Below are 26,032 nucleotides of genomic sequence, written 5' to 3' on the forward strand. Positions count from 1 at the left end.
TGATTTATGTTAATTACTTTATTTCAGTTATTAAAATGTCATCATTCCAGACAGTTTCTTTTGAACTGTCAGTAGTGAACTGTAGTATGAAGTACTTTTAGCTCCGCCCCCTCTGACAGGTGGCAGCAGGAGGCTCCGCCCTCCTTATCCTCCTCTCTGAGCTCCCAGAAACCTGTCCTCATTTAACACACACAGCTTATCCAGAGAGAGTGTGAGAGCAAACTACGCATACACCTCTACTCACACACACACTCACACACACACTCACACACACACACACACACTCACACAGGTGAGACCATGTTGGCCCTCGTGGCTGCCGGTTCCATCTTCTTCCCTGGACTCTTCATGTTGTCCAAACAGACTCTGAGACACATGATGGGATGGAGCGAGGGGGACGCTGCTGTCGTCTCCACACGGTAAGAACACACACACACACACACACACACACACACACACACGCTCAGATTATACACTCTTAGAAGTAAAGGGCTGCGGTTCTACCTATTTGTCTACCTTTTTTAAATGTAAGACTAGGGGTTTCATTAAGAACCTTTTTCATCCTAAGAACCCTTTTTGGAACAGAGAGTTCCTCACAGATCATTAAGGTTCTTGGAGATCTCTTCGGTCAAGGGTTCTTTGCACCATAATATAGAAGGGTTCTTGGTAGAACCCCTTCAGTGTGTTCTGGATAAAACCCTAGGAATATAAAAAGGTTCTCTGTTGAACCCCCTGTGTAAATTCTAGATAGAGCCCTTGCAATATAAAAAACGTTTCTCTTTAGAACCCCATGTGTCCGTTCTAGGTAAGACAGTTGGAATGTAAAATGGTTCTCAGTAGAGCCCTGTGTGGGTTCTAAATAAAAACCTTGGAATATTAAAAAGGTTCTTGGCAGAACCCATGGGTGGGTCCTTGATAGTACTCAGAAAAGTGGAAAGGTTCTGTATAGAATCCCCAAAAATTGTTCCAGGTGGAACCATTACACCATAGAGAGTTCTCTGTAAACCTATCATAGAGGGTTCTGGGTGGAACCTTTCACATATGGTTCTTGGTATAACCTCTTCTATGGGGACAAGCAAGAGAACCCTATATGGTTCTTGTTAGCACCTTTATTTCTAAGAGTGTCATTGATTATAAATATTAATTATCAGACAGAATCACAGAGGAACAAACATCAGCTAATGAAGTAAATGTTTTTTTCTGACCTAAGAGAAGAACAAAAATAAGAACACACTGGTGAATCCCAGAAATCTGTGGGTTCTAACAAAATAAGAAGAAACCAAACAAATTCCTCGATGTGTCGATGTTAAGTGAAAATTCAACACGCGTCTCAAATAGAGGCCCTCCCAGCCTGTATTCAAATATATAAAACAGGTTCTACTCTTTTACAAACACGTTTGTGATGAATGAACACAGACAGATTTGATGGTTCAGCAGATTTTTTCTCTTCTCTCAGTCTGGTGTCGTCCATCCAGGCCGTCATGGCCTCATCAGCCGGATGCATCATCGCCTCGTCCTGCAGGGACGTCATGGAGGACAGGTGAGGACGTTTCTCCGTCTTTCTTTTCTCTATCAACCCTTTTTTTTTTTTTTTTTACCTTTCTTCCTGTTTCTTCTCCTTCTTGTAGTTTCTTAAAGTTCTTCATCTGTTCTTCAGTTGCCCTCTGATACATGTAAAACTTAATAAAACTGTTCCTCTAAAGATTCATTATGTTCCATATAAGGTTGTAAATTGTTTGCTCTTTCCTTAATTGATCACTGGAAAAAATGTACAATCAATTAATCGATTAATCATACTTGAGAATATCAAACAAAACCAAATGTATGTATTCCCTCAGTCAAAGTTTTATTTCCAGCATTACATACAAAAAGAAAGGTTCTAACTAGAACCATATAGGGTTCTTCAGTCTGTCCCCTTGTTTCTGGTTCTAACCTTTTAAAAAGTTCACTTTGAACCCTTTCAGACAGTTCTACATAGAACCCAAAATAAAGGGTTATAGCTAGAACCGCCTGTGAGAGGTTCTACAAAGAACTCTTATATGGTGAAAGGGTTCAACCTAGAACCCTCTCTGGAGGTTCTATCCAGAACCTTTTTTTTACCTCTGTAAGAGTGCCAACAAGAATCCAGCCAGGAGTTTCTACCAAGAACCTTTTTATATTCCAAGGGTTTTATCTAGAACACATCCAGGGGGTTCTTCTGAGAACAGCTTTATATTATGGTAGAAAGAATCCTTGATGAAAGAGTTCTTCAAGGATTTCAACAATCTTTGAAGAACTCTTTCTTCAAAAAGAATTCTTTAGATGAAAAGGGTTCTTAAAGGAAGCCTTAGTCTTAGAACGAACTCTTGACAAACCCTTTCTTACAGAAAGGATTGTTCTGAGTAGAACCACAGCCCTTGAGGTAGAACCATTTTTTTTCTAAGAGTGTAACCTAGGAAACATATAAAGAGCTACATAATTCAGATGTTTATGTGATAGCAGATAGATTCAATTTTTAATTCTTAACAACTGATTAATCAGTCATCAATTAATTGCTATCACCCTGAGTTCTATGATTAAATTATTTTATCGCCATTCAAGTTAGCGGATGCTAAACCAGGCTAAACTGTTCTGCAAGTCACCCTGAACTGCAGATAAGCTCAGTTATGACTCTTTCTATGGTGCATTTTTTATATTTGTAAAACGTTCCCAGAACTGAAGAAAAGCAATTTAAAAATCTGTGACATCATCACAATGTGAAGTCTGTAGGCTGAGCGGGAACGTGGGGGGAGGGGCCAGAAACCAGGAAGTAAACATCTTTGCATTCACTGTCTAGTTTATCTCCTGCAGAGCTCCTGCTGCCTGCCTGAGCTTCCTCGAGTCTGGAGAGCCAACCATAGATCAAATATTAAATGGTATTTCAACGTATTTCATATACAGTCTCTCTCTCCATCTCTTTATTTGGACTGTAAAACTCATTTTTGGACACAGAGTTGTCACATATTTCTCCTTTAAATTAAAAACTCTCACACGCTGAGGCCGTCCATGAATGTGTGTATAAACCAAACCTCAGTCTGTAATCTAATTAACAATCTGAGCCTAATTCGTCCCCCGAGCCGAGCAGCAGCAGCAGCAGTGGAGCTATTTCAGTCTCTAAGACGGTCCCAGAGATCACTAATCCTCCACGCTGAGGGATGATGGGAAACAAGACGATGAACAGACGACAGTGATGAGTGTGAGTGGGGGGGGGGTTGTCTCAGTAAATCCCAGGTTTCCTCTGTCAGCTCCTTCATTTCCCAGTCAAAGTGAGGAGAGGAGGAGGTTTGTCTGAGCTGCATTTGTTTATCAAATCACACCACACACAGTCAACACGCTGCAAGGAACTCTGGGAGCAGCTGCTGTTAGAGTGTAGCTGCTACCTCAAAACTCAACTTTAACAATCATCTTGATTTGCTAGTTTAAGAAAATATGTAGAGCAGTTAGTGCAAGCACAGGCAACAAACAGGCAACAAATCAGTCACTTCCAGGATTTTTTGGGTGTCTGTGAGCCAACGTTGTTGGAAATTCTGACAAAAAGAAGAAGGTTTTTATTTTTCACCAGTACCTTCAATGACTCCACCATATTATTGAAAATTTATATTAAAAAATTGCACTGAATTGGTCTCATTTAGCCAGTTTTTTTTTTTTTTATAGCTAATGCTGTAATACATTTATTTTATGTCAATATTTGAACAGGAAATTGCAGTCAACAGCAAACATTATTCATTCCCTCCAGGAAGTTGTGATGTTGCGATCACAACAATTCACGCAAATTCAAGCATTCACCGTGAATCCTGCATGACTTTGCACTTTTGTCCAAATTCTGCAACTTTTCCGCAAATTTGAGCATCGTAGCAGAAGCCCCCTGCACTAACATCAGACATGTACGTCTCAGTGAAACAACTCAATGTTTTGTTTTATTATTCACTATTTTTTTGCATTTAACTTTTTAAAATTTTGTCACAGATACTGAAAAAAAATTGTCATTTTTATTGGCCATTTATCGATGCTCTGTGCACTTTTGTTTTATTATTTTGTGCTTTTTTAAAATGAGTTTGAGCTCCAAAAAGATTCTGCTCCTCTTCTTGTGCACAATTTTTGTAATTCTGAGCCTTTTTGTTGAGGTGAGTTAGAACACTGAGAACACGTTGCCTTCTATTTTTAATAAAAAATCACAACTTTCTTTTGCATTATTGCAAGAAATGCCTATAAGCATTGCAACATGCATCGCAGCTGCTGTGAAATCAGATATTTTAGGCCGCAACAATCTGAACAAAAAAAGACCTGTGAAATCCTGGAGGGACGGATTATTGGGTCGACTGGATAAATAAGACACTCCTCTCTTCATTGGATTTTAGTGCTTCTTCTATTTTATATAATCTCATTTGTCTTTTGTCAAAGAAAGAGTCAGGAGAGTGGAATGTTCACAGAAAGATGCTCAGTGTTTTTATGTTTGTGTGTGTCACAATATTTGTTATTTTATGTTTTTGTTCCATCTTGACATAAAATTTAAATCCCTGTGGACTCTTTCATCTGTCAGATTGTGATTTTGTCACTTACGCACACTGTGCTTTTATTATATTATATATTTTTAGTTTAGTTTATTTAATTTTACATCTTAAAACACATTTATATGCAAACAAAAAATGAACAATAATAAGTTACTGCTTTTGCATAAAAACAAAAACAAAAGTTTATACTGACTGAAAAGGTGGAGGCTGAAGCTGTAGTTTATGAAAAACTTTAATCAGCTCCCTTCAGATTTATACAGTGAAATGAAAGTAAGTATATATACATTATTTACTGTGTACCAAGAAAATCCAGAACACATTTCATGAATTCATGATTTCTGGTGTTCATGCTTCAGTTTTATTTTTGTTAATCATCATATTTTTAAATATTTTTAAAAAATCTATTTAGTGTATTTGAATTTCCTTTTCTAAGTTACTCTTTTAACTGATTTTCATCTTTATGTTACATTTCTTCTAATCTCTGTTTTTGTGAACTTTAATTCCTCTCAGTTCATCCTGACCCTCTGATGTGACACAACTTCTGGATTCAGTCAGTTATATTAAAAAAAAAGTTTTGTAAATGTGTTTTAATCTGTGCTAATCCTCAATTAAAACACATCTCTGCCCAAAATGACAGTAATGTAACATCATCTGAACCTGGAGAAAATAAAACACGATGAAACATGAACATGACTTTTGGTCCCAGTTAGAACATGTGGTGGTGGAGAACTTCAGCCTCTTGTGGCCAAAATGAGAATTACAACAACAAACACTGATAAAAATGATCCTGACAAAAACATTTCACCTACACAAACTGAGAACAGAGCCTTTTTTGAAGAAAACTATTTCATATGTGATTTTTTTTAAAAAAATTAGTGACTGCTGATGAGAAACAAGTTTATTATTTATGCATTTATGTTTATTTATGACATTTATTACAAATATTAGTTTGAGTTTAGTTTCAGTCAGTGATGAACATTTACTTGAGTATTATTTTTGAGGTATTTTACTTGAGTATTACAATCTTCTGACATTTTCTACTTCTGCTTCACTACATCTCAGGAAGAAATTATACTTCACTACATTTATTTGACAGCTTTAGTTACTTTACAGATTAAAGTAATGTATCTGAATACTTCCTTCACCGCTTTCACTCTGACTTCCTCTCTCCTTCTCTCGTCCTGTTTCCTCCTCAGACATTGGTTGACGGAGGCCTACATCCTGTTTGCCACGCCTTACTTTGCCTACGACATCTACGCCATGTTTCTGTGTTACTGGCACAAGCTGCAGGTCAAAGGTCATGAGGAGGAGGAGGAAGGGGGCGGGGTCAGGTCAATGGGAGCTGCCGTGGTTGGTTACCTGCACAGGGAGCGGCTCATGGTGCTGCATCACATCTTCATGGTGGTTTTCTGCTTCCCTGCATCACTGGTAACTATGGCAACCAAGACAGAGAGATCATAGATAAAACATCAGAATACTGTTTTCTTCTGTCCAACACTTTTATTTTATGGCTGAGATGAACACATTTTTGTGTTACTTTCATGTAGTTTTGTGTTTCTTTAATGCAGTGTTGTGTCTTGTGGTAGTTTTGTGCATATTTGTAGTTTTGAGCGTTATTTATTTGTTTTTATTTATTTATCTACCTGCCTATTTATTAATTTATTTGGATCCCCACTGGCCATTACAGGGATAATGACTACTCTTCCTGGGGTCCACACAAGTAAACATTACAGCTTATTGTAAAACTATAAAAAAAAATCAGCATTGGCAAAAGAAGACAAGACAACAACAACAAAAACTACACTAACCAGTTAATACTGAATCAACACCGATAAAACTACTGCTGACGATAACAACAACAACATCACATTCCTGCATTATATCTAAAAATACTTAATGGTAAAAGATAGTCATGGAAATGTACCTCTAATTTGTACTTATGTGTAGTGCTTGAGTAAATATACTTAGTTACTTTCCACTGCTGCACATGTAAACTTTAATGTCTGAGAAAAGGTCATTTTTTGACATCTAAACTCTGAATTTTAAAACCTGTAAAGGAAAAAAAACCCTCATGTAATACTGCTGGTGTCCACTAGAGGCTGCAGTTCAATCTTGTATACAGTCAGTGGTCAGTTTATTAGGTACACCGAGATAAAACTACTGCCAGCAGTTCTTTAATAGATCATCCTTCATGATGATTATATGTTTGTGTGTGTGTGTGTGTGTGTGTGTGTGTGTGTGTGTGTGTGTGTGTGTGTGTGTGTGTGTGTGTGTGTGTGTGTGTCAGCTGTGGAGGCAGGGTAAAGGTGATTTCTTCCAGGGCGTTTTGTTTCTGGCTGAGCTCAGCACGCCGTCCGTCTGTCTGGGGAAAGTCCTGATCCAGGTAATCCAAACCCTCCATCTCCGTAAACGGGGTTTAACTAATCCAGACTTTCATGACTTTGCAGGGCCATGGGGTAAGTGTGTTGGGAACCCTCCCAGCATGCACTGGGGCAACAGATTCACGGACATGTCACGTTCTCTGTTGCCTGATGTTATCTTGTTCTCTGCAGTGTTTCAACACTTTGGTAATGTGTAGGTGTAAGTGAAGTTTTGTCTCTTTGATGTAATTTTGTGTTTCCTTCATGTAGTTGTGTGTCTCTCCCTTCTCAGCCACCGTACCATCATAATCACTCACTCTCTTCTTCTTCTCTGTCTCTGTGTTATTATCCCGTCAGTACAAGAAGCAGCACACTCTGCTGCACAAAGTCAATGGAGTCCTCATGCTGCTCACCTTCTTCAGCTGTCGGGTACTGCTCTTCCCTTACCTGTACTACGCCTACAGCAGGTAACTACACTGGAAACCACACCTGCAGGAGTGTACACTATATTTAGGATATTTTCACTGCTTTACCTTGCTGTCTGACAGACTTTTCTGACTGCAAACCACTGTCATATAAGATAAATAGCACTCTCTCCAAACCAACCAAACTCCATTGACAAAAACTGTAATTTTACTTCACAGAACACAGGAGTTGTTGGTCTACCGCTGCCTTGATCTGTTAGTTTATTTGTGTTATTGTGTGACTTTGGTGTTTTAAAATGTTATTTCAGATTCAAAGAAGTAAAAGAATAACACAAACAAACTAACTGCTGAAGGCAGCGGTAGATCAGCAACTCCCGTGTTCTGTGAGGTAAAATGACTGTTTTTGTCAGTGGAGTTTGGTTGATTTGCAGAAAGTGGTGAAAATATTCTAAACACTGAACTGATGTTGATTTTTAGGCTTCTAAAATACTGAAAATGAATGTAATGAAATAAGTATGACATCAGTACTTTGTGTTTCAGGTATGCATCCATCCCGGTGTACACGGTGCCCCTGGTGGCCCCGTGGCAGTGTAACCTGGGGGCCGCTCTGCTCTGGCCCCTCCAGCTCTACTGGTTCACATTGATCTGCAGAGGAGCTCTCCGCCAGTTCATCGCGGGACGTTCAAACTCACCGCCGTCGACTTCCTTTAAAGCCGACCACGACGGCTGCTGCCTGATGCAGAACAACGGCTGCACGTCTCATCAGGAGGACGGACAGATGGACAGACGCTGAAGCTGGAGGAGGAGGAGGAGAATAAGAGAGTGACTTTAGCACGAGCCAGCTGACACAGCAGAGGTTCTACAGACAAAACCTGCGAAAAGACGCACGTTTCACCTCATTTTGATGTAAAAATCAGAGGCAGCGGGTGTCAGAGGAGCACGGAGGGAGAGGCTGCAGCTTCAAATGGAAAAGTCAGAAAAGGTCTGACTGAAACGAAGGACAGCAAATCCACCATGAACAAGTTTTACCAGCTGAGGAACCGAGAGAAATTCATTTATTCACGTTGACACGAAGAGCAGGTCTCGGTCTGTGAAGACACAAAACAACCTGATTCTGATCAATGTGATCAATACTGAGAGATGTGATCACCTGTAACAGTGAAGAAGAGGAGAATCGATTCATTTCAGGACAACAGAGTCACAAAGAAGAACAAACAAAGAATAAACTTGTTATAAAAAAAATGTCAGTCCTTTTAATTGGTTCAGCTGATTAACTCAAATTATCCAAATATTCCTCCCTGGTGTTTACATGTTTCTCAAAACAAGAACATAAATGTGTTGTTGTTAAACTGATTAAAGTCTAATTAAATCATTTTAATAACCCTGTCTTTGTGTGTTGAAAGGATTCATTTTTAAAAGTAATTCTCAGCAAACATGAAGAACAAAACATGGTGCAAAATTCAAACATTCAAACATACCAGTAAAAATAAATCATAAACCATAAATACATAATAAAGACATACTAATAAGAAAAAAGAGGAATATTCAAGGCACAAACTGTTAGTTTGATAAAGTACATTACATTTTTATTTTTTGACTGTTCTGTTTTATACGAACACTGACAGCTGACTTCTCACTCCAAGTGATCAACAACTGCTTCAGTGTGAAATCTTGTTTCAGCTCAGGACAACGACGATGTCGGAGGAACTTACAAATCTCTGCTGGGTCATCTTTGATGACATTGCAGTAGGTGCTTCACCACCTGTTGCCAGGTGGGGATCTGCATCCGCCTGAGTGACCTCTTCTAGTAGTGAGATAAAAAATTCTTAATTATGAGATATAAAGCTCAATTAATTTGATAACCTTTATTTCCTAATATTGACTTCGACTTTTTATTAGAAAATGTTGACTTTTTGTCATGATTTTGAATTTTATCTAAAAATTTCCAAGTTTTATCTCATAGTTTCGATTTTTTTTATCCTATAACTTCTATTTTTTATCTCATAATTTCAACTTTTTATTTCATAATTCTTACTTTTCATCTCATAATTTTGAAATCTTATCTCACAAGTTCAATTTTTAATCTCTCTGACCTTTTATTTCATAAATTTACCTTTTTATCTCATGATTCTGACTTTTCATTATAGATTTTTACTTTTTATTTCATAATTCTGACTATTTAATTCATAGTTTAAAATTTTTCATTTCAAAATTTAGATTTTTAATCTCTTCAACCTTTTATCTCCTAAATAAGACTTTTTAGCTTCTGATTTTAACTTTTTTTTAATCTCATAATTATGACTTTTTATTATGGATTTGGACTTTTTCACTCAAAATTTCCGCTTTTTATCTCATAATTAGGATATTATCTCATAACTTCGACTTTTTATCTCATAATTTTGACCTTTTATCTCATAATTTTGAATTTTTATCTCATAACTTGCATTTCTAATTTCTTTGACCTTTTATCTCATAATTTTGAATTTTTATCTCATAACCTGCATTTCTAATTTCTTTGACCTTTTATCTCATAATTTAAACTTTTTGTTTCATAATTTTGACTTGTATCTCATGATTTTGACTTTTTATGTCAGTATTGACTTTTTGTCTCATAATTTTGACTTTTTTATTCCAAAATTTCTTTTAATCTCCTAATATATTATCTCATAATTAGGATTTACACTGGGCCTATATTTTTCTTTCACTGGAGGAAATCGATTCCAAGTCTTTACCATATGACTTACCATAGTTATATGACAATTATATTTTTAGATTTGAGACAAAATTTGTTTTTTCGACGCCAGCTGTCAAGCTCGAGTACCGACCTCCCACCAAGTCTCGCGAGAAGCAGAGCAGCGCGAGAAGAACGGGTCCAGGCAAGGCATAGCAATATTCATATTTAGCAACAACAACAACCTTTACGATGATGATTGTTCCGTTATGTAGCCTGACAGACTGATGAGATGTGTGCCCGGAAGAAAACACTGGACTGTGATCTACAGGTACAGCAAACACACAGCATTCATGTGCTGAAGCAGTATTGATAGCTAGCTGTTAGCAGGTTTATTAATAGCTAGCTAACTGGCTAACGGTTAGCTTAGCTCGTAAAGAATCTTTGGTGATAGTTAGCTGCTGTCGGATGATTCAATATGTGCTCATCTCAGCGGCTGCTTACAGTACTCATTACTAAATAACATATATCCACCCAACACTACCAAATAAAGATGCTAACTGATAGCGTGTCCGTTAACAAGTTGACGTTAGGTGGCTATTGTTAGCTAGCGAACGTTACACGTCTTTAAAGAAAGCTGAATGAGCAGGACTCACACATTGCCTCCTGCTAGTTCATGCTAACAGGCTAGCGAGTGAGGCGAGCTGATCTAATATTCATCTGATTTAACGTCGCTCTGAGTCACATTATAGTCAGCAGTCAGTGGTCTGTTGGGCTAGCTGTCATTTTGACCCGTTTATCTGTGTGACATGTAACAGAGACAGAGTAGGCAGGCTGCTCACGTGCCTCATTTAATGACCATCACACAGAAATAATGCTTTACAATAATTACAGATAACATCAGGTACACAAGAATAAACTTCATGTCAGTGAAGCAGCTGGGAGTTTACTGTTTCATCCTTCAGCCAAATACAAAATAAAGGTGAGAATGCAGGTTTGCTCTCTGAAGATAGATGAATGTGTGGTGGGGATAGAAGTATTCAAATCATTAAAAAAAAAAAAAAAAAAAAATACGGTTAGGTAATAATATCAATATTGTCATATGAGACTAGACATTGTCCTAAACTTTGGATATCATTATATGCTGACAAGTGTTGTACTTTCCTGATTTGAAAGGTTTTAAAGGGGTTACAGTAAAGCGAGGTCATTTTCTGAACCTGTTTTTAAAGCTGCAACGATTAATCATCATTAATTGACTTAAATTAATTGCCAACTATTTTGATAATCGATTAATCGGTTTGTGTAATTTTTCAAGAAAAAACAAGTCAAACAAGTCTTACTCACTTTTTAACTTAGTCTTGAATTGAGCTTCTGTTTGTAAACATCTTGAATCTTGAATCTATTTTCTGCTTTCTTCGCTCCTCTGTGAATAAAAAGCAAGAAATTTGAGGATGTCATTTTGGACTTTGAGAAGTATTATCATCAAATGTACTTACAAGTGTCAAAATTAAAAGTACTCATTATGATGCAGAATAACCTCTGTGAGTGTTAGATTATATATGTATTATTATATATTATACATGAGATTACTGGACAATCATCATTTATGCATATAGGGCTGCAACTAATGATTATTTTCATCATTATTCTCTCGATTAATTGATTAGTTGTTTGGTCCATAAAATGTCAGAAGATGGTGAAAATGTATGATCAGTGTTTCCCAGAAGTCCAAGATGACGTCCCAAAATGTCTTTTTCTGCCCACAACCCAAAAATATTCAATTTACTGTCAGAGACCAGAAATATTCAGATTGAAGAAGCTGAAATCAGAGTTTGGACTTTCAAAAATGACTCAAACTGATAAACTGATTATCAGTTTGGTTGCTGACTAATTTAATAATCTGTTAGTCATTGCAGCTGTAGATACATAAAGTGGGGCTGAGCAGTATAGCAATATTATATCATGATATGAGACTAGATATAAAGGATTTTAATGATTAATCACAAATACATTTATCGCTGGAAAGAATTGAACCTGTTTATCAAGTAATCATGTGTGTGTTGTGTCCCATTTCTTCAGAGGTCACAGGTTTTCTCACATTTTGGTTTGATCTGCCTCATTAGTTTAGAAATGGCATTAAATGTGACTCATTGGACGTGTTGTGTTGAATTAGGAGCCTTATTCTTTTAGTCTGCTGTTTCTTTTAGAAACTATAAATGTGCCTCATAAATTAATTATTCACACGACTGATGTGCCACTAGAATTGTTTCAACAATTAAACTGAGCAACTCACGCACGTTTTGTAATGGTTAATCAATTATTGATCGTTAACGCGTTCAACAGTAGATTCAGGAAAATTGTCTGAGATTTTTGATATCATGATGTGTCATTAGTGTCTTCTCCTACTTTTAAAGGCTGTGTTACAATAAAGTGATGTAATTTTCTGAACTTGAATTTGCTTTTAACCACTTAGTCCTTATATCCGCATTACCTATAATTATTTATCAAAACTCTCATGTTTCATCTGTTTTGATAGCTGCACAGTTTAAGAATGTGGGATGTATTTTTTGGCCCCCATCTTCCCTTTAAACCACAAATCAAAAATTGGGCTGAATAATCACAGTATGTCCTACTGCAATTTTCAAACCACAGGAGGCTCAATATTTGTTAAAGATGAAATGTTTGTCTAAATACCATTTTAAATTAAATATTGTTGTGCTGCAGAGATGTCCTGGCCTACACATCAGATCCTACAGACTTAAGATCGTTGTTTCATCTTTGTTTGGTACTGACCCATGAAATAATCGCATCATAATCATTTTAATGTTTTTCACTGACAATGAGAATAATTCCCTCTAATATAACAAATCATATCACAATTGCAGTATCAGTCAGAGTAATAGCAATTAAATATTTCTGTCAATTGTTGAGCCCTAGTAAAGAATATTAACAAATTTGTTGTTATTTAAAATAGTCAAAATTGGTCCCCTTGTATCAATAACAGATGCTGAAATGCTTTCATAACATCCAAAATTGAAGGCACCTCTCTGTGGCCGCCTCATGACTGCAGGAAGTGCTCTTCATTTGGTCCAAAAAAGCAGCTCTTTGGCTACCAGCACAAGCCAGAGCTGATTTCTGACGATTTAAATGAACTGGCTGTCTCTTACATCTCCGTTTTTGTTTCCATCATGTCCTTTATGCTCCCTGTCTGCTGGTTATTTAACTGTTTAATTGGAATTAATGAAAAGTTTTTCAGGAGTAGAGCTTTGGCTCACAGAGCTCCCCTCCCTCTGGAAGCTCTGTTGAGATTTTTGGCTAAAAATCCGTCTTTTTTCCTTTGTTATTTGGTCCCTCTTAGTTTCACTGGGTTATTACAATATGTGTCCTAATTTTTTTAATCTCAGTCCTGTTATTGTATGAACACTCTAACCTGTATGTTTGTGGGTGTCTGAGTGTGTTTGCATCCACGATCCTCTCTGATGTTTAGGCTCTATTTGAATGAGTGAAGGATCCACAGAACCTTTGGGTGATTGTCACTATGAAAGAAAAATATGTAATATATTTAGTGTAATAAATAATAAAATAACCACAATATGTCATCAGGAAAACATGTTAGTTGAAATACTCACTTCTTTGACAACAACGCTACAGCCTTGGTGTTCAGAATAAGTTTTTGTTTGCCTCTTTCATCATGATTGAAGTTCAAATTATTGCAGAAAACTCGCTGATTAAGTTAGTGTCTGTTTATGAGTTGTAAGAAATAATTATTAATCTTACAGAAGGCGTAGATGTTTATAATAGTTAATCAGAGCAACATGCCAACAGTTTTTCAGGCAGTGAGACAGAAAGTCACTGAACATGAACTCCAGACAACTGACAGCTATAAACAGCTGATCAACTCACAGTGGAGGACTCGTCCTCGCTTGTTAGGGCTGAATGATTTTGAAGAAATATCTAATTGTGATTTTTTGACTGATATTGCAATTGCTATATAAGCATAAGCAATAATTTTTAAGATGTTTTCTGAAGTCTAGAGAATGATGTGTTATCCAGGACGCCTCTGCAGTTCACACATTTCACCTTTAACAAATATTGTACATCCTGAGATTTGAAAATTACAGTAGACCATATTATGATTTTGATACAATTTAGATTAGTTTTTCAGCCCTATCACTTGCTATTTTCAAATTACAATTATGCACTTGTCATGCATTCCTGCGACGTTTCTGCAGCCTGCCTGAGTCTTTGGGGGGGGGGTGGGGGTGGGGGGGGTGCGAGGGGGAAACAACTTGCTTGAACCATAAATCATATAATAAACAGGATCTCAGCCTATATAATAAACAGTATATGGCTTCAACTAACTATGTGGACTACCGTACTGACTTTTGCTCACGGTATTGCTCCTTTAATAAGCTGAAGCTGAAGTCACAGTTTGTCTCTGTGTTTTCACAGGATGTGGCCACACTTCTCTGGATGTCTGACAGACGGTGAAGAAGGGGCAGACCTTGTGAATCCCACACATCTTACCTCCTCCATCCATCCATTCAGTGACTACCTGAATCCCATATTTTCTTATTGAAACGCTTAAGTATTTAATTTCACAAAATAATGTAGCAAGAAAGCTTAGCCTTGGAGATATTTGACCTCTTTTAACCCCGTCTTGCAGGGGTCCAGTGCTTTTCAACTCTTCATCGTAGATGGGGCTGAGCACAACACTTGAGTTCACACTCATTTGTAAATGATTAGACCAATGTGCCGTGTTTGCCCCCCGTCAGTGACCCCAGCTGTGCAATCACTTCAGCTTTCTGTTGTATGTTTGAAGTGATTTGATCTAGTCAGTCAGCCTGTCGGGCCTTTCAGGAGAATGAACGGCTCTCTTTTAACCCCGCCCAGCCCACGGGCGGCCAACTCCTCTCCTTTACCTCCCTCACCTTCCCCGTCTCCGTCCCCACCATCTCCCTCTTTGCTGCCCCTGTCACCCCGCCCACCTCCTCTACCGCCTCTGGTGAGCCCTCCACCCCAGGCTCACCCCTCCTCCCTGTCAGACACCCCTACACCGTCCCCCTCACCCTGCCTGAGCTGGACCGAATTCTGTGAGCTCCATGCCCGTGTCGCAGCCGGTGACTTTGCACGCCACTTTCGGGCTTTTCTCCTGGAGAACCCCCACTACTCCCCAGACTCAGCGGCCGCCTTCTGCCGGCGCTTCACCGACCGTTTTGTCCGTCACTTCCAGAGCGAGCTGGAGGGGGCGCTCCCGCCAAGCTGCGCTTCTGGGAGGGATGATATGGTGAGCTGGGCTCCCCAGTCAGACGCTACATCTCTGGAAGAGGAGGCGGTCTCTCCCCTGTCAGCATCTGGGGGAGCCGTTCTCCCGTGTCCCACGACTAACACGACACGGGCCTCCTCCAAGCCTGCACCCACACGGCTGGTGTTGGAGAACCGCGGCGGGGACAGGTTTCAAGATTCTTACGCCCACAGCCAAGTTCTGCCTCCGTCTTCATCGTCATCATGTTGCTCCTCCGTGGGAGGGAACAACGGGAGGCGTGAGGAGAGGGGCGCCATGATCGCACCTGGCAACGGGGAAGCACCGGTCGAGGAAGAGGAGGACAGCTGGTTAGGGGTAGCATCTGTGGGGGAAGATGCTGAGCCGGAAGAGCGGGAAGGAGAATCCACAGAGGTGGACAGTGCAGACCCCTCCCACACTCCCCAGATTCCACCCTCCTCTTCCTCGCTCACTCCTCCGCCCGGCTCCAAAGGTAACAATACGCCCAACTCCTCCAAAAACAAACTGAAGAAGCGCTTTTCTCTGCGGAGTGTGGGTCGTAGTGTGCGGGGGAGTGTCCGAGGTATCCTGCACTGGCGGAGCTCCTCCAGTGACTCCGCCCAGAGCCAGCTGCCCTCCAGCTACAGCTACACCATGGGTGTGCAGGATGCTGCCCTGGTTTCAACCTCAAAGAGGAACTCTGGTACACAGCCTCCCACACCCACCTCCTCCATGCCCGTTTCTCTGTCCATGCCCCTCTCCCTCCCCCACTCCTCCTCCTCCTCGCTGCCCCCCTCTTCTTCAAGCAGCGCCACCTCTCTGTCTCTGTCAGAAGCTGCTCGGGATCGACGGCGGAGCAACGGAGAAGGAGGCGAGAAGGAGAAGTGGAGCCATCGTCTGGAGAAACTCAGACTGTCAAGATCCCCTCCCCCTGTCCTCACCCCGACTGCCGCCGGCCCTCACGCCGCCTCCTCCACGCTGCCCCCGAGCAGTGCCGCTGCCGCCATGGGCCCTCCAAGGAAGGTGGGTCGGCTGGTGCGGGAGGGCGGGGTGAGCGTCAGCTCATCCAACGATGAACTGAGTGCAAGCCACGGCTTCTCTGGCTTCTCGTTTGGTCTGCTGCATCACGGTACAGACAACAACAACGTCGCCTCAGCTCCTTCGGCTGCAGCGCAGGCAGGAGCGGTGCAGCCTCTGGCCAGCGGAGGGAACGTGCCCTGGAGAGGAGGACGCTGGCACAAATGTCGTCTGGTCCTCCGAGAGCGGGACAGAGAAGGTGGTGAGCGGGGAGAGGAGTACTACTTGGAATTCTTCATTCCACCTAAAGTAAGTCTTTCCCTCGCAGATAAGTGTGTAGACTCATCTAAGGACATAATGTCCTGCGGTGTCTGCTGCCAGTTTTCTCAGCTAACTGAGAAGTTGAACCACTTTTTTAATCAGAAACATCACATCACAATTCATTGAAAAAGTGCGTAAATTAAGACCTTTTCCAAAATTAAAAAAAAGGCAGGCTGAGCAACTGCATCCAACCACTCAGCTCAGTATGTATATATATGTATAATATATGTGTGTTTTGGAGAAATTCATCAGTTAGAAGGAGATTTTACTTGGAGAGTTAAAAAAAAAAAGAAAAGAAATGATCAGTATCTGCTGATTGCAAAGGCAAGAAATAGTCTGACTCATAAACCCCGGTATGAGATTTTTACACTTTCATATTTAGTCGATTTTTGGGCCCCCTATGAACAAAGCGACAGTGTTTCCTCTGCCATAACCACAAACAGACTTATCTCAATAAAAATCTCCTCTTGATTCTGTGTAACTGGCTGATGTACCTCTCCTCTGTGAAAATGTAAACACAGGCTTGATTCATCTGACTTCACGTAGAATCTGGCCTGTTGGCAGACATGAAGAATAACTGTATAGACAGAGCTGATCTTCTTGCAGATGGTCTTTATATTGTTCATATAAAGGCATCAGTGTTTAACTGAGACTGTTTCATAACCAGTTAAAAACTATAATGGGATAACACCAGTTATTGTATTTGTCTGTGTTTGTCTCCACAGTCCTCAAAGCCCCGGCTGACTGTTCCTTGCTGCTCAATCGTGGATGTGAGGAGCACCACGGCGCTGGAGGTCCCTGACAAGGAGAACACCTTTCTGCTGCAGGTAATCACTCCTTCATCCCAATCCTTCTGTGTCACTGTTCTCCGCAGAGGAGTCTCTCAAGGGAAGTCCATGCCGGCAGATATTCTTCTAGTTAATCAAATGAATCAATCCACACGGACTCAAAGAGACTCCAGAAGTCTTTACAACATCCCTCAGGTTGTTTTACTCTCAGCCTTCTTTTTTTTGAGTCCTTGTGCTCTTAGTGACGTGTACAGGGTTCATATGGGTGCTGCAATCATTGAAAACATTTGAAAAGTGCTTTGGTTTTTGGAGAAAGTGCTTGAAACTTGGAAATTGCAATTGCATTACTTTCATCATATATCTGTGAAGGTTCTCAGCCATCTGGGTTATGGTATTCGCTAGTGGCTATCATAGGTAACTGTGCTTTGCCTACTTGAAGACTTTTCATCTTCAGGCATTTTAGGCCACAACAAGAAACAAAAAAGGCCCATGAAATCCTGCAGGGACTGTCTCCACTTCTGAAGAAGTCAGTCAGACTTTTTACAGAACTGAAGAAGCCTCTGGGACGAGAGGGGAAATGTCTTCAGGAGCCTTAAACACAGTCCAGTTGCCTGTGATAGCTCCTAGTGAATACTTTGAAAATAAATTCCAGCTGAACTGACTGAATAGTTTGTTTTCAGATAAGTAAATTTAAAAAGTCAGATATTGGCTCAGCCAGGTTTAGTTTGTCACATATCTGTTGAACACTGTCAGTAACATTTGATTTAATGTGATAAGAAGTGTCAATTATTTTGAATGCAGTGCACCTTAAAAGTCCTTGAAAATAATTGGTTAATCAAATATCAATTGAAAATTAAATTAATCACCAATTATTTTGCTAATCGATTAATTGGTTAGAGTAATTTTTTCAAAGAAAAAAGTCAAAATTCTCTGATTTCAGCTTCTTAATCTACAGATTAATCGACTATGAAAATAATTGTTACTTCAGATCTCCTTGCTGTGTAAATGTGTTATCTAAATCTATAATAATGGATCCAGCAGAGATCAAATAAATGTATCAATGAATAAAAACAGACAGGTTTCTTCCTGTGTCCTCCTCATGGAGTCGACTGTTAAACTGTCGCTGTCTGTCATCCTCAGCACTGCAGCTGTTTGTTCAAACTCTGTTAGAAATATCTGTTTGAACCTGAAAAAACACAGAAAAAACACGAGACTGTGGGTAAAAGGAGATCATGTCAGTGCACTTAGTTTAATGATGAAAAGAACCAGATCAGCAAAGATTCGTCTAAAGCTCAACCCTCCTCCTCCATGTTTTTTTCTTCTTTTATTCCTCCTCAGCTGGAAGGCTCGGCGCAGTACGTGATCGAGACACGAGACGCCGTACAGATGAGAGCCTGGCTGAGTGACATCAGGAACGGCATCTGTCTCAGGTACGACATGAGAGGCAGCACTGAAGGGGGGGACAAATTAAAGCAGCTTGAAGTGTGGCTACTGTGAGGCCCCTCACAACTATTACATAATCAACCGGGACCAAAACTTCAAAACTTTTAATCTAGATCAGAATTATATCTCACATTTCAGTATTTCAGAACCAGGATATGTGATCCTGATCCTACAAACCTGGGATACAGATTTGCTAAACCAGTCCTACCCAGAATCCAGATCAAATGCTATTATTTCAAAACTCCCAGAATGATCTGAAAATTCTTTGAAAACCTCGGGACAAAAACTCACAACATGAGTTTCATCCAGGATCTGAAAAAAGCTACTGTCTCTGTCCGACAGTGAACAGGAGGATGCTGAAGGTGTGTGTGGGGGGCCGCTGGACATCAGCGGGACGCCTGAGATTGTTGACCGTCTTTCACAAGGTGTGTCTGTGATACTGTGAGCTTTACAGTGTGTTTCACTGTTTAAGGAGAAACGTAAACTTCTTTTTGTTATTTGTGGCACCAGTTTTAATCCAGTAGATGTAGTGTGAGCAGGTCTTTTCTAACTTTATGCCTGAGTTCACTCGTCTCTCTGCTCCTGTGTCTGTTGTCTCAGTGTGTTATGGAGGTATCGGAGGCTCCTCACCTCTGATGGATCCTCTCCCACCAGAGCTGCCACCTCGAGCTCCTCTCGACGAACCAGACAGCCGGATCCTCGGGGGAGGCGGGGCTGGTCTGGGCACACCTTTTGCTGAGACACCAGACGCCACAGGTGAATATGACCCAAAGACATTTTTATTCATCGAAAGTGCTGCACATACCATCTCTTTGTCATATTTAACATACCGTTCACCCACACAGGGTCCTTCCTGTTCTCGGAGACGACCACTGCAGAGGCGGTGGAGCACCCGCTCAGTGAGTGTCAGTGGTTCCACGGCACCCTGTCCCGTCTCAAAGCTGCTCAGTTGGTGCTGGCTGGAGGCCCGGCGAGCCACGGCGTCTTCCTGGTTCGCCAGAGCGAGACACGGCGTGGAGAATATGTCCTCACCTTTAACTTCCAGGGCAAGGCCAAGGTGAGTCCACGAGTTCAGCTGTGTGTGTGTGTGAGAGGAGAATTAATTTCCTTTGCAGGACAGAACCTGCGAATGTTGCTGTGTGTTCTGATGTTCTGTATCGGGACGCCACAGATATTCAAGATATTCAGTTTACAGTGATATAAAACAGAAGGAACCAGACAAAAACTGACATGTTTTCAGATTAAATTAATTCTGCTGAATGTTGAGTTTGACTTTGCTCTCGTCGCTGCAGCACCTCCGTCTGTCCCTGAACGAGGACGGTCAGTGTCGAGTGCAGCACCTGTGGTTCCAGTCCATCTTCGACATGTTGGAGCACTTCCGGGTGCACCCGATCCCCCTGGAGTCTGGCGGCGCCTCGGACGTCACGCTCATCAGCTTTGTGGGTGCCACCGCTGTTCGCCAGCCAGGTATGAGTAAGCCCCGCCCCTAAAATTTAAACAGAACAGAAACATAAAAACTGTGATCGTAAAGAAAACAAATGTGTTGTTGATATGATTTTGGTGGTTTAACAGGTTGATCTCAGTAGTGTTGGGCGATATGTTAAAATTTTCCAACCGACCATCATCAGCCCATCCATCGACGACTGGCAATATCTTTGTCTCCTGAGCGATGGAGCGTTTTCCTCTCACTCCTCACCAGCTCAGAGTGCTCATGGTTCGGCTGAGTGGGTGTGTCCTGTCCTGTTGGATGAGAGCGTGTTGAGCAAAATAAAAGGCCCCAAAAAAAACAACCGGCAGCGGATTCAGCCCATCTATGATAGGTGACATATTCATCGCCCAACCTTAATCACTAATATTAATTATTAAGTAACAGTGGCAGTCAAGACTGTATTTCACACTGTGCAACTGATCCGTACGTATCTGTTACTAGAGCTGTAGTCAACCAACGAAAATCTCTGTTGAATGAAATTTTACCCACTTGTCAACCAATCGACTGGCTTATGGTGAAAAAAACCCCCCTGCACATTATCGGTTAAATGATCCACAGATTGACTCTGCCTGGTAACCAGAGTGGGTGCTAATCAAAGCTGCACAGCGTTGCCAAGCACATGAATTCCTGCAGTTTGATGACGAGGGTCACAGCAGCCTCTGTACATTTACAACGCTCAGTGCTAACTGTTTAAACGTCCATAAAAAGCAACATGAAAAAAGAACAGTTACAGCATCTGACAAACTACTAGCTACTAGCTACTATTTAGTAGCTTCACATGAGGCTTATCGTTCACACAGTTTCTCTTAACTGTCCCTCAATATTACAACATCAGTCCAACATGACCACAGCCTGTGCAGCCACATTAGCAACATGCTAACGCCAAATTCATCAGGATAACTTAGAAATTAAACTCTAAAATAACACAAAACATGACAAAACTTACCTGTCACTGAGCTTGAAACACTAGCAGCTGGTGCTCTTTAAGAAAGCAGTCAGACGGAGTGAAATTCACACGTTGTCAAGAAAAATGAAAGTTTTCATCCTCTGGGGGCTGCTGTAGAGATTTGTGTGGTTTTTTAACATGTTGTCAATAAGTTTGGAGCTGGTAAATGTTTGGTAAACATTCAAATAAAATACACCGGGTCTACATATGTCCCTCCTTCTGACATAAATAGATCAAGAAGTTTCTCCCCTCAATTAAGTAACAACAGCGACTGTCTGTCCAATGACAAGATCATAACGACCAACTGACAAGAAGGCGTTAGTCCTGTGCAATGTTCCCAAAAAGTGTTGAGTCAGAACCAGGTGGTCCTCTGCCTGTAGAATCAGTCGTCTCTGTATGTGTGTGTTTACATCCATCAGCATCATATCAAGAGCCTCATCTTCTCAGCTCATCTTCCTCTCATCATGTCACCCTCTGCTCTTCATCTCTTCTTCACATACCAGAGAATCTGATTGTAATGTCAATCAATAAATCAATAAAACACCTTTACAGTAAAGACAGAGGCTGTTAAGCTGTCAGTGTTGGTCACCTTGTGTTAAATAGAGATCTGTATCAATAACTGGTGCTAAACCAGCACTGATTCATGACTGGTCAGTACTGAAATCTCCATGACAACCAGTATTGCTATTAGTATTAAAAAATTAAATAAAAAACAATGAACTCCATTATCTGAGACAGTGAACCTAATCACATCAGAGGTACTTCCTGATGTCACTCAGCACACAGATGATCACTGGCTAAATGGCTATTTATTCATTTTTACATTTAATTTTAGTTATTTATTCCTCATTAATTACTAAAAATGAGATGTCTTTGCCATATTTGTTGGAAAGCAAGGGGGAGATCTAAATAGAGTGAATAAATAATAATAAATTAATTGTATTGATTAAGAATTTTTTGCACCAAATGTCAAGACCTGAGAGGTCATGAAATATAAATGAAACATTTTTAAGTTTCAGTTTGAAATAACCATCAAATATTTATGATTAATTTTTAAAAAGTTATCAGAACTAAAGCCATAGGATTGAAATTATCTGTTATTCTTCATTTACCTGACCTGGTGTTGCACACGATTTGGTGACCTGTCACATTAACACCAGAATGTTTCTCATCAGTCCGTCATTCGTACGATTTGTCTCGTCTGTTGATCAGAGTTGTGATTAAAGGTTGAAGAAGATTTTCAGATTCCAGTTTGGACCGTGGCATTCTTAAGTTTGGGAATAAGAGTATCGATCAGCAGTATCCATATCAATATTGGTATCAATAAAATCCTAACGATGCCCATCCCATCCATAGCACTGAATAAGTTTGACTGTTGGTGACGAACTCCTCTCACCTCTCTGTGTCCTGCAGCGTCTCCATCTGCTCACTGTGTGACTGCACCACCATCGCTGTTCTGACCTCTCTGTTGTTGTTGTTGTTGTCTGTTGTATCCGTTGGCTCATCCCTTGCAGGCCGGGACAGGGCAGGCAGTCGGCCTACAGTCTGTGATGTCATCACCACGCGCCATCCTGACTCTCCATCAACCCCCATCTCTGACTGTGTGTAAGTGAGACCGGACTCGGCTGAGAGCGAGCGAGTGTGGGAGTGAGCGGCTGAATGATCTGATTTATTCATTTATTTTGTGTGTTTATTCAGATTGGACATATTTCGGTCAGGAATTCTGAACCAATCAGAACAAGCTTGACAAGCTTTACTCTCTAAAGCAGGTTTTCTTTTCCTAGAAAACATTATGCTAAAAAACTTTTATTAATGCTTTAATTCTTGTGCCAGAGAGATTGCTTCAAAATTACAGTAACACACAATAAAAAACAATAAAAAAATAACAGAGTATTAAATAATAGTTAGGAGTAAACAGTGCCTGATAGAATAACAAAAGAAGGAACCCAAGTTAAATAACAAAGTAAGCTAAAACAGACTGAAATAGAAAGTACTGTTGGCACATTGAAAGAAGTATTGAAAGAAGTACAGTGATTTTAAAAACAATAAAAAGTTATATTCCACCTAATAACGAATATAATATTGTACATGATAACATGTAAATATTGCACATGATAATATGTAAATATTGCACATGATAGTGAAGTAATATTGCATGGTATTAAATGGAATATTTCACATGATACATGATCATGAAAAATATTGCAGACAATAATAAACGTAATATTGCACATAATAGTAATAATATTTAAAAGGTAATATTGCACATGGTGATGAAAGTAATATAAACGTTTAATTGCACAGGATATTAGATGTAATACTGCACATGATATCATGACCTTATATTGTACATAACAGTAATATTGAATAAGTAGTTTTGCATGTGATAATGAAGGTATTATTGCACAATATTACACATAATATTGAACATGATAATGAAAAGTAATATTGCACATAATAATGTACATCATGTGTAATATTAAATATAATTTGTCGGACATTTTTTTTCTGATGAAATGATAAATAAATCAAGAAAATAATCTGCAGATAATGGCAGATGTATTCTGGACCGTTAAGATTAGTTAAGATTGTGTTACTCAACGGTGTGTGTGTGTGTGAGTGTGTGTATGTGTGTGTGTGTGTGTGTGTGTGTGTGTGTGTGTGAGTGTGTGTGTGAGTGTGTGTGTGTGAGTGTGTGTGTGTGAGTGTGTGTGTGTGTGTGTGTGTGTGTGTTTGTGCTGCTGGAGTTGGACTGCCTCCATGACTCCCATGGACTCCATGACTGCAGACTCCTCCCACCTAACTGGCCACTCACTGTCATTTTCTCTTTTTCTCCCCCGCCTCTCACCCCTCTCTCCTCCGACTTCACTGTCATTTCACTTTTCACACTTTTGTCCTTATTTCCTCCTCCTCTCCTCCTCCTCCTCCTCTGCCTCCCTTTATTTACACTTTTCTCTCATCTCCCACCTTCTTTTCTTTCTCTCTCTCTCTCTCTCTTTCTCTCATCTGTTTCTTCTCCATGCAGACTTGACCAGCAGACCCCGTAGCCCTCCTCAGCCTCCTCCTCCCCTGCCGCCGGGCCGGCCGCCACCCCCAACCCCTCCTCAGGAGAGAGAAAATGAGACAGAGGTGGGAGAAGGTGGAGGAGGTGGAGGAGGTGGAGGAGGAGGTGGAGGAGGAGGAGGAGGAGGAGGAGGACCGGCTGTGGTGACGATGGCAACGACAGGAGCAGCAGCAGCAGCAGGAGGAGGAGGAGGAGGAGGAGGAGCAGGAGGTGGAGGAGGAAGTGGAGGCAGCGGTGGTGGTAGTGGAGGAGGAGTGGAGGACTGGGAGGAGAGGGACAGGGACACTCCTCTCCGCCAACTAGAAGCTGTGGAGGGGGAGGAGAGGGACGGAGCGAGGGCGCCCCGAGCCATCGATAACCAGTACTCCTTCTTCTGATGAAGGGAAGGCCAGGAGGAGGAGGAGGAGGAGGAGGAGGAGTGTGTACGTGCGTGTGTGTGTGTGTGCTTGTGACAGAGTGTGTGTGTGAGCGAACGTGAGATTGGATGAGGCAACGTACATCATAGCCATTCATAACCAGTATTTTTATTTTGTTAGCAAGGTGGAGGAGAAGAGGAGGAGGAGGAGGAGGAGGAGGAGGAGGAGTTGTAAAAGTACTAACACTATAGGAGAGAGAAAGAGAAGACTGAGCAGACGGAGAGACGGGTGAGAGCAGCTTTACAACACTAACTCGCAGCAGTACTTTTTTTAAAAAATGTTTTTGTCTTTTAGTCCGATAAGCTTTTTTGTTTTTTGCCGGTACGCCTCACAGCAGGCTCTTTGTTGCACGTGAACGGTAGTGAGAGCTGGAGCCCTGTGAAGCCAGCAGTCCCAATACCTCACAGCGGTCCTGCCGAGACGCCAAACACACTCTACAGACACGTGTACTGTGGCAGGTCGACCCGACACGTCATACGGCACAGCAAGCTCCACTCAGTTTTTAAGTCATACTGACTTAAAGGGATAGTTCAGATGTTTTAAAGTCAGTTGTATGAAATATTTATCCACAGTCAGTGTGTTTCCTACAGTAGATGGAGGACAACAGGCCTTCGGTTTGTAGAAGCAGCAGGAGAACTGGTATAGGCAGCAACATGTGTTTTAGACACCTAAAATAATGAGGTAACACCTCACTTTACAGGTCTCATAATTTCATGGTAAATAAGTGAGAAATACCAAGTAATATGTTTGGAAATTTCTCTGAATTCACCCAGAAATTAGCCCCAAATTTCACGGTAAGTATGCATGAAAACGTGTGAATTATCACATACTTACCATGAAGTTTGAGGGTAATTTGGTTGTAACTTGTGGGTAATTTATCCTCAGACCAACAACTCCTGTGCTCTGTTAGGTAAAATTATGCCACTGTATATATGCAGGTTTTTCAGATGCGCTGTTGACTCCTTTCCCGGTGCTAGGAGACAAGGTTGGCTTCCAGTTTTTTTTTCTTTCTTTCTGTCATGTGTTGGAAAACAGGGTTAGTAAACAGTAGGCAGCAGCGTGGAGGCCAGTGACATTACAGTGCTTACTTTTTTATATCAGTGCCGACTAATTTGGAACGATGTTCGAGCCGCTTGAACGGAGACTGATGGACTTTAGGACTAAGACGAGAGTTGATGAAAACATACAGACGGAGGCCAACAAGCCTTCGTTGACATTCTACCCGAAAAGGGGTGAAAATTAAGTTGGAGCTGGAGCAGATAAAAACTCCTGACCACTGCAGAGACTGAATGCTGATCGT

General features: G+C 40.8%; 2 protein-coding genes across 3 annotated transcripts; both read left to right on the top strand.

Moving 5' to 3' along the window:
• Positions 1–260: 260 nt before the first annotated feature.
• On the top strand, positions 261–8,700 carry tlcd3ba (TLC domain containing 3Ba). Its single transcript, XM_084744594.1, has 6 exons — positions 261–419; positions 1,457–1,540; positions 5,726–5,957; positions 6,817–6,912; positions 7,247–7,356; positions 7,855–8,700. The coding sequence occupies exons 1-6, from the start codon at positions 301–303 to the stop codon at positions 8,105–8,107; spliced, it is 894 nt and encodes a 297-aa protein (XP_084600720.1). The 5' UTR covers positions 261–300; the 3' UTR covers positions 8,108–8,700.
• A 1,443-nt stretch (positions 8,701–10,143) lies between these two features.
• sh2b1 (SH2B adaptor protein 1) lies at positions 10,144–24,729 on the top strand. Of its 2 annotated transcripts, XM_084744538.1 has the most exons (10): positions 10,147–10,316; positions 14,438–16,574; positions 17,312–17,413; positions 18,713–18,804; positions 19,160–19,242; positions 19,418–19,573; positions 19,663–19,874; positions 20,110–20,284; positions 22,767–22,857; positions 24,278–24,411. In XM_084744538.1, the coding sequence occupies exons 2-10, from the start codon at positions 14,850–14,852 to the stop codon at positions 24,297–24,299; spliced, it is 2,658 nt and encodes an 885-aa protein (XP_084600664.1). In that variant the 5' UTR covers positions 10,147–10,316; positions 14,438–14,849; the 3' UTR covers positions 24,300–24,411. The 2 variants fall into 2 exon arrangements, with proteins under 2 accessions (XP_084600665.1, XP_084600664.1); XM_084744539.1 differs by lacking the exon at positions 22,767–22,857 and having other exon boundaries at positions 10,144–10,316; positions 24,278–24,729.
• The last annotated feature ends 1,303 nt before the right edge of the window (positions 24,730–26,032 follow it).

The sequence above is a fragment of the Lutjanus erythropterus genome, chromosome 19 (genome assembly GCF_056507025.1).
Source record: "Lutjanus erythropterus isolate fLutEry1 chromosome 19, fLutEry1.hap2, whole genome shotgun sequence".
NCBI lineage: Eukaryota > Metazoa > Chordata > Actinopteri > Lutjaniformes > Lutjanidae > Lutjanus > Lutjanus erythropterus.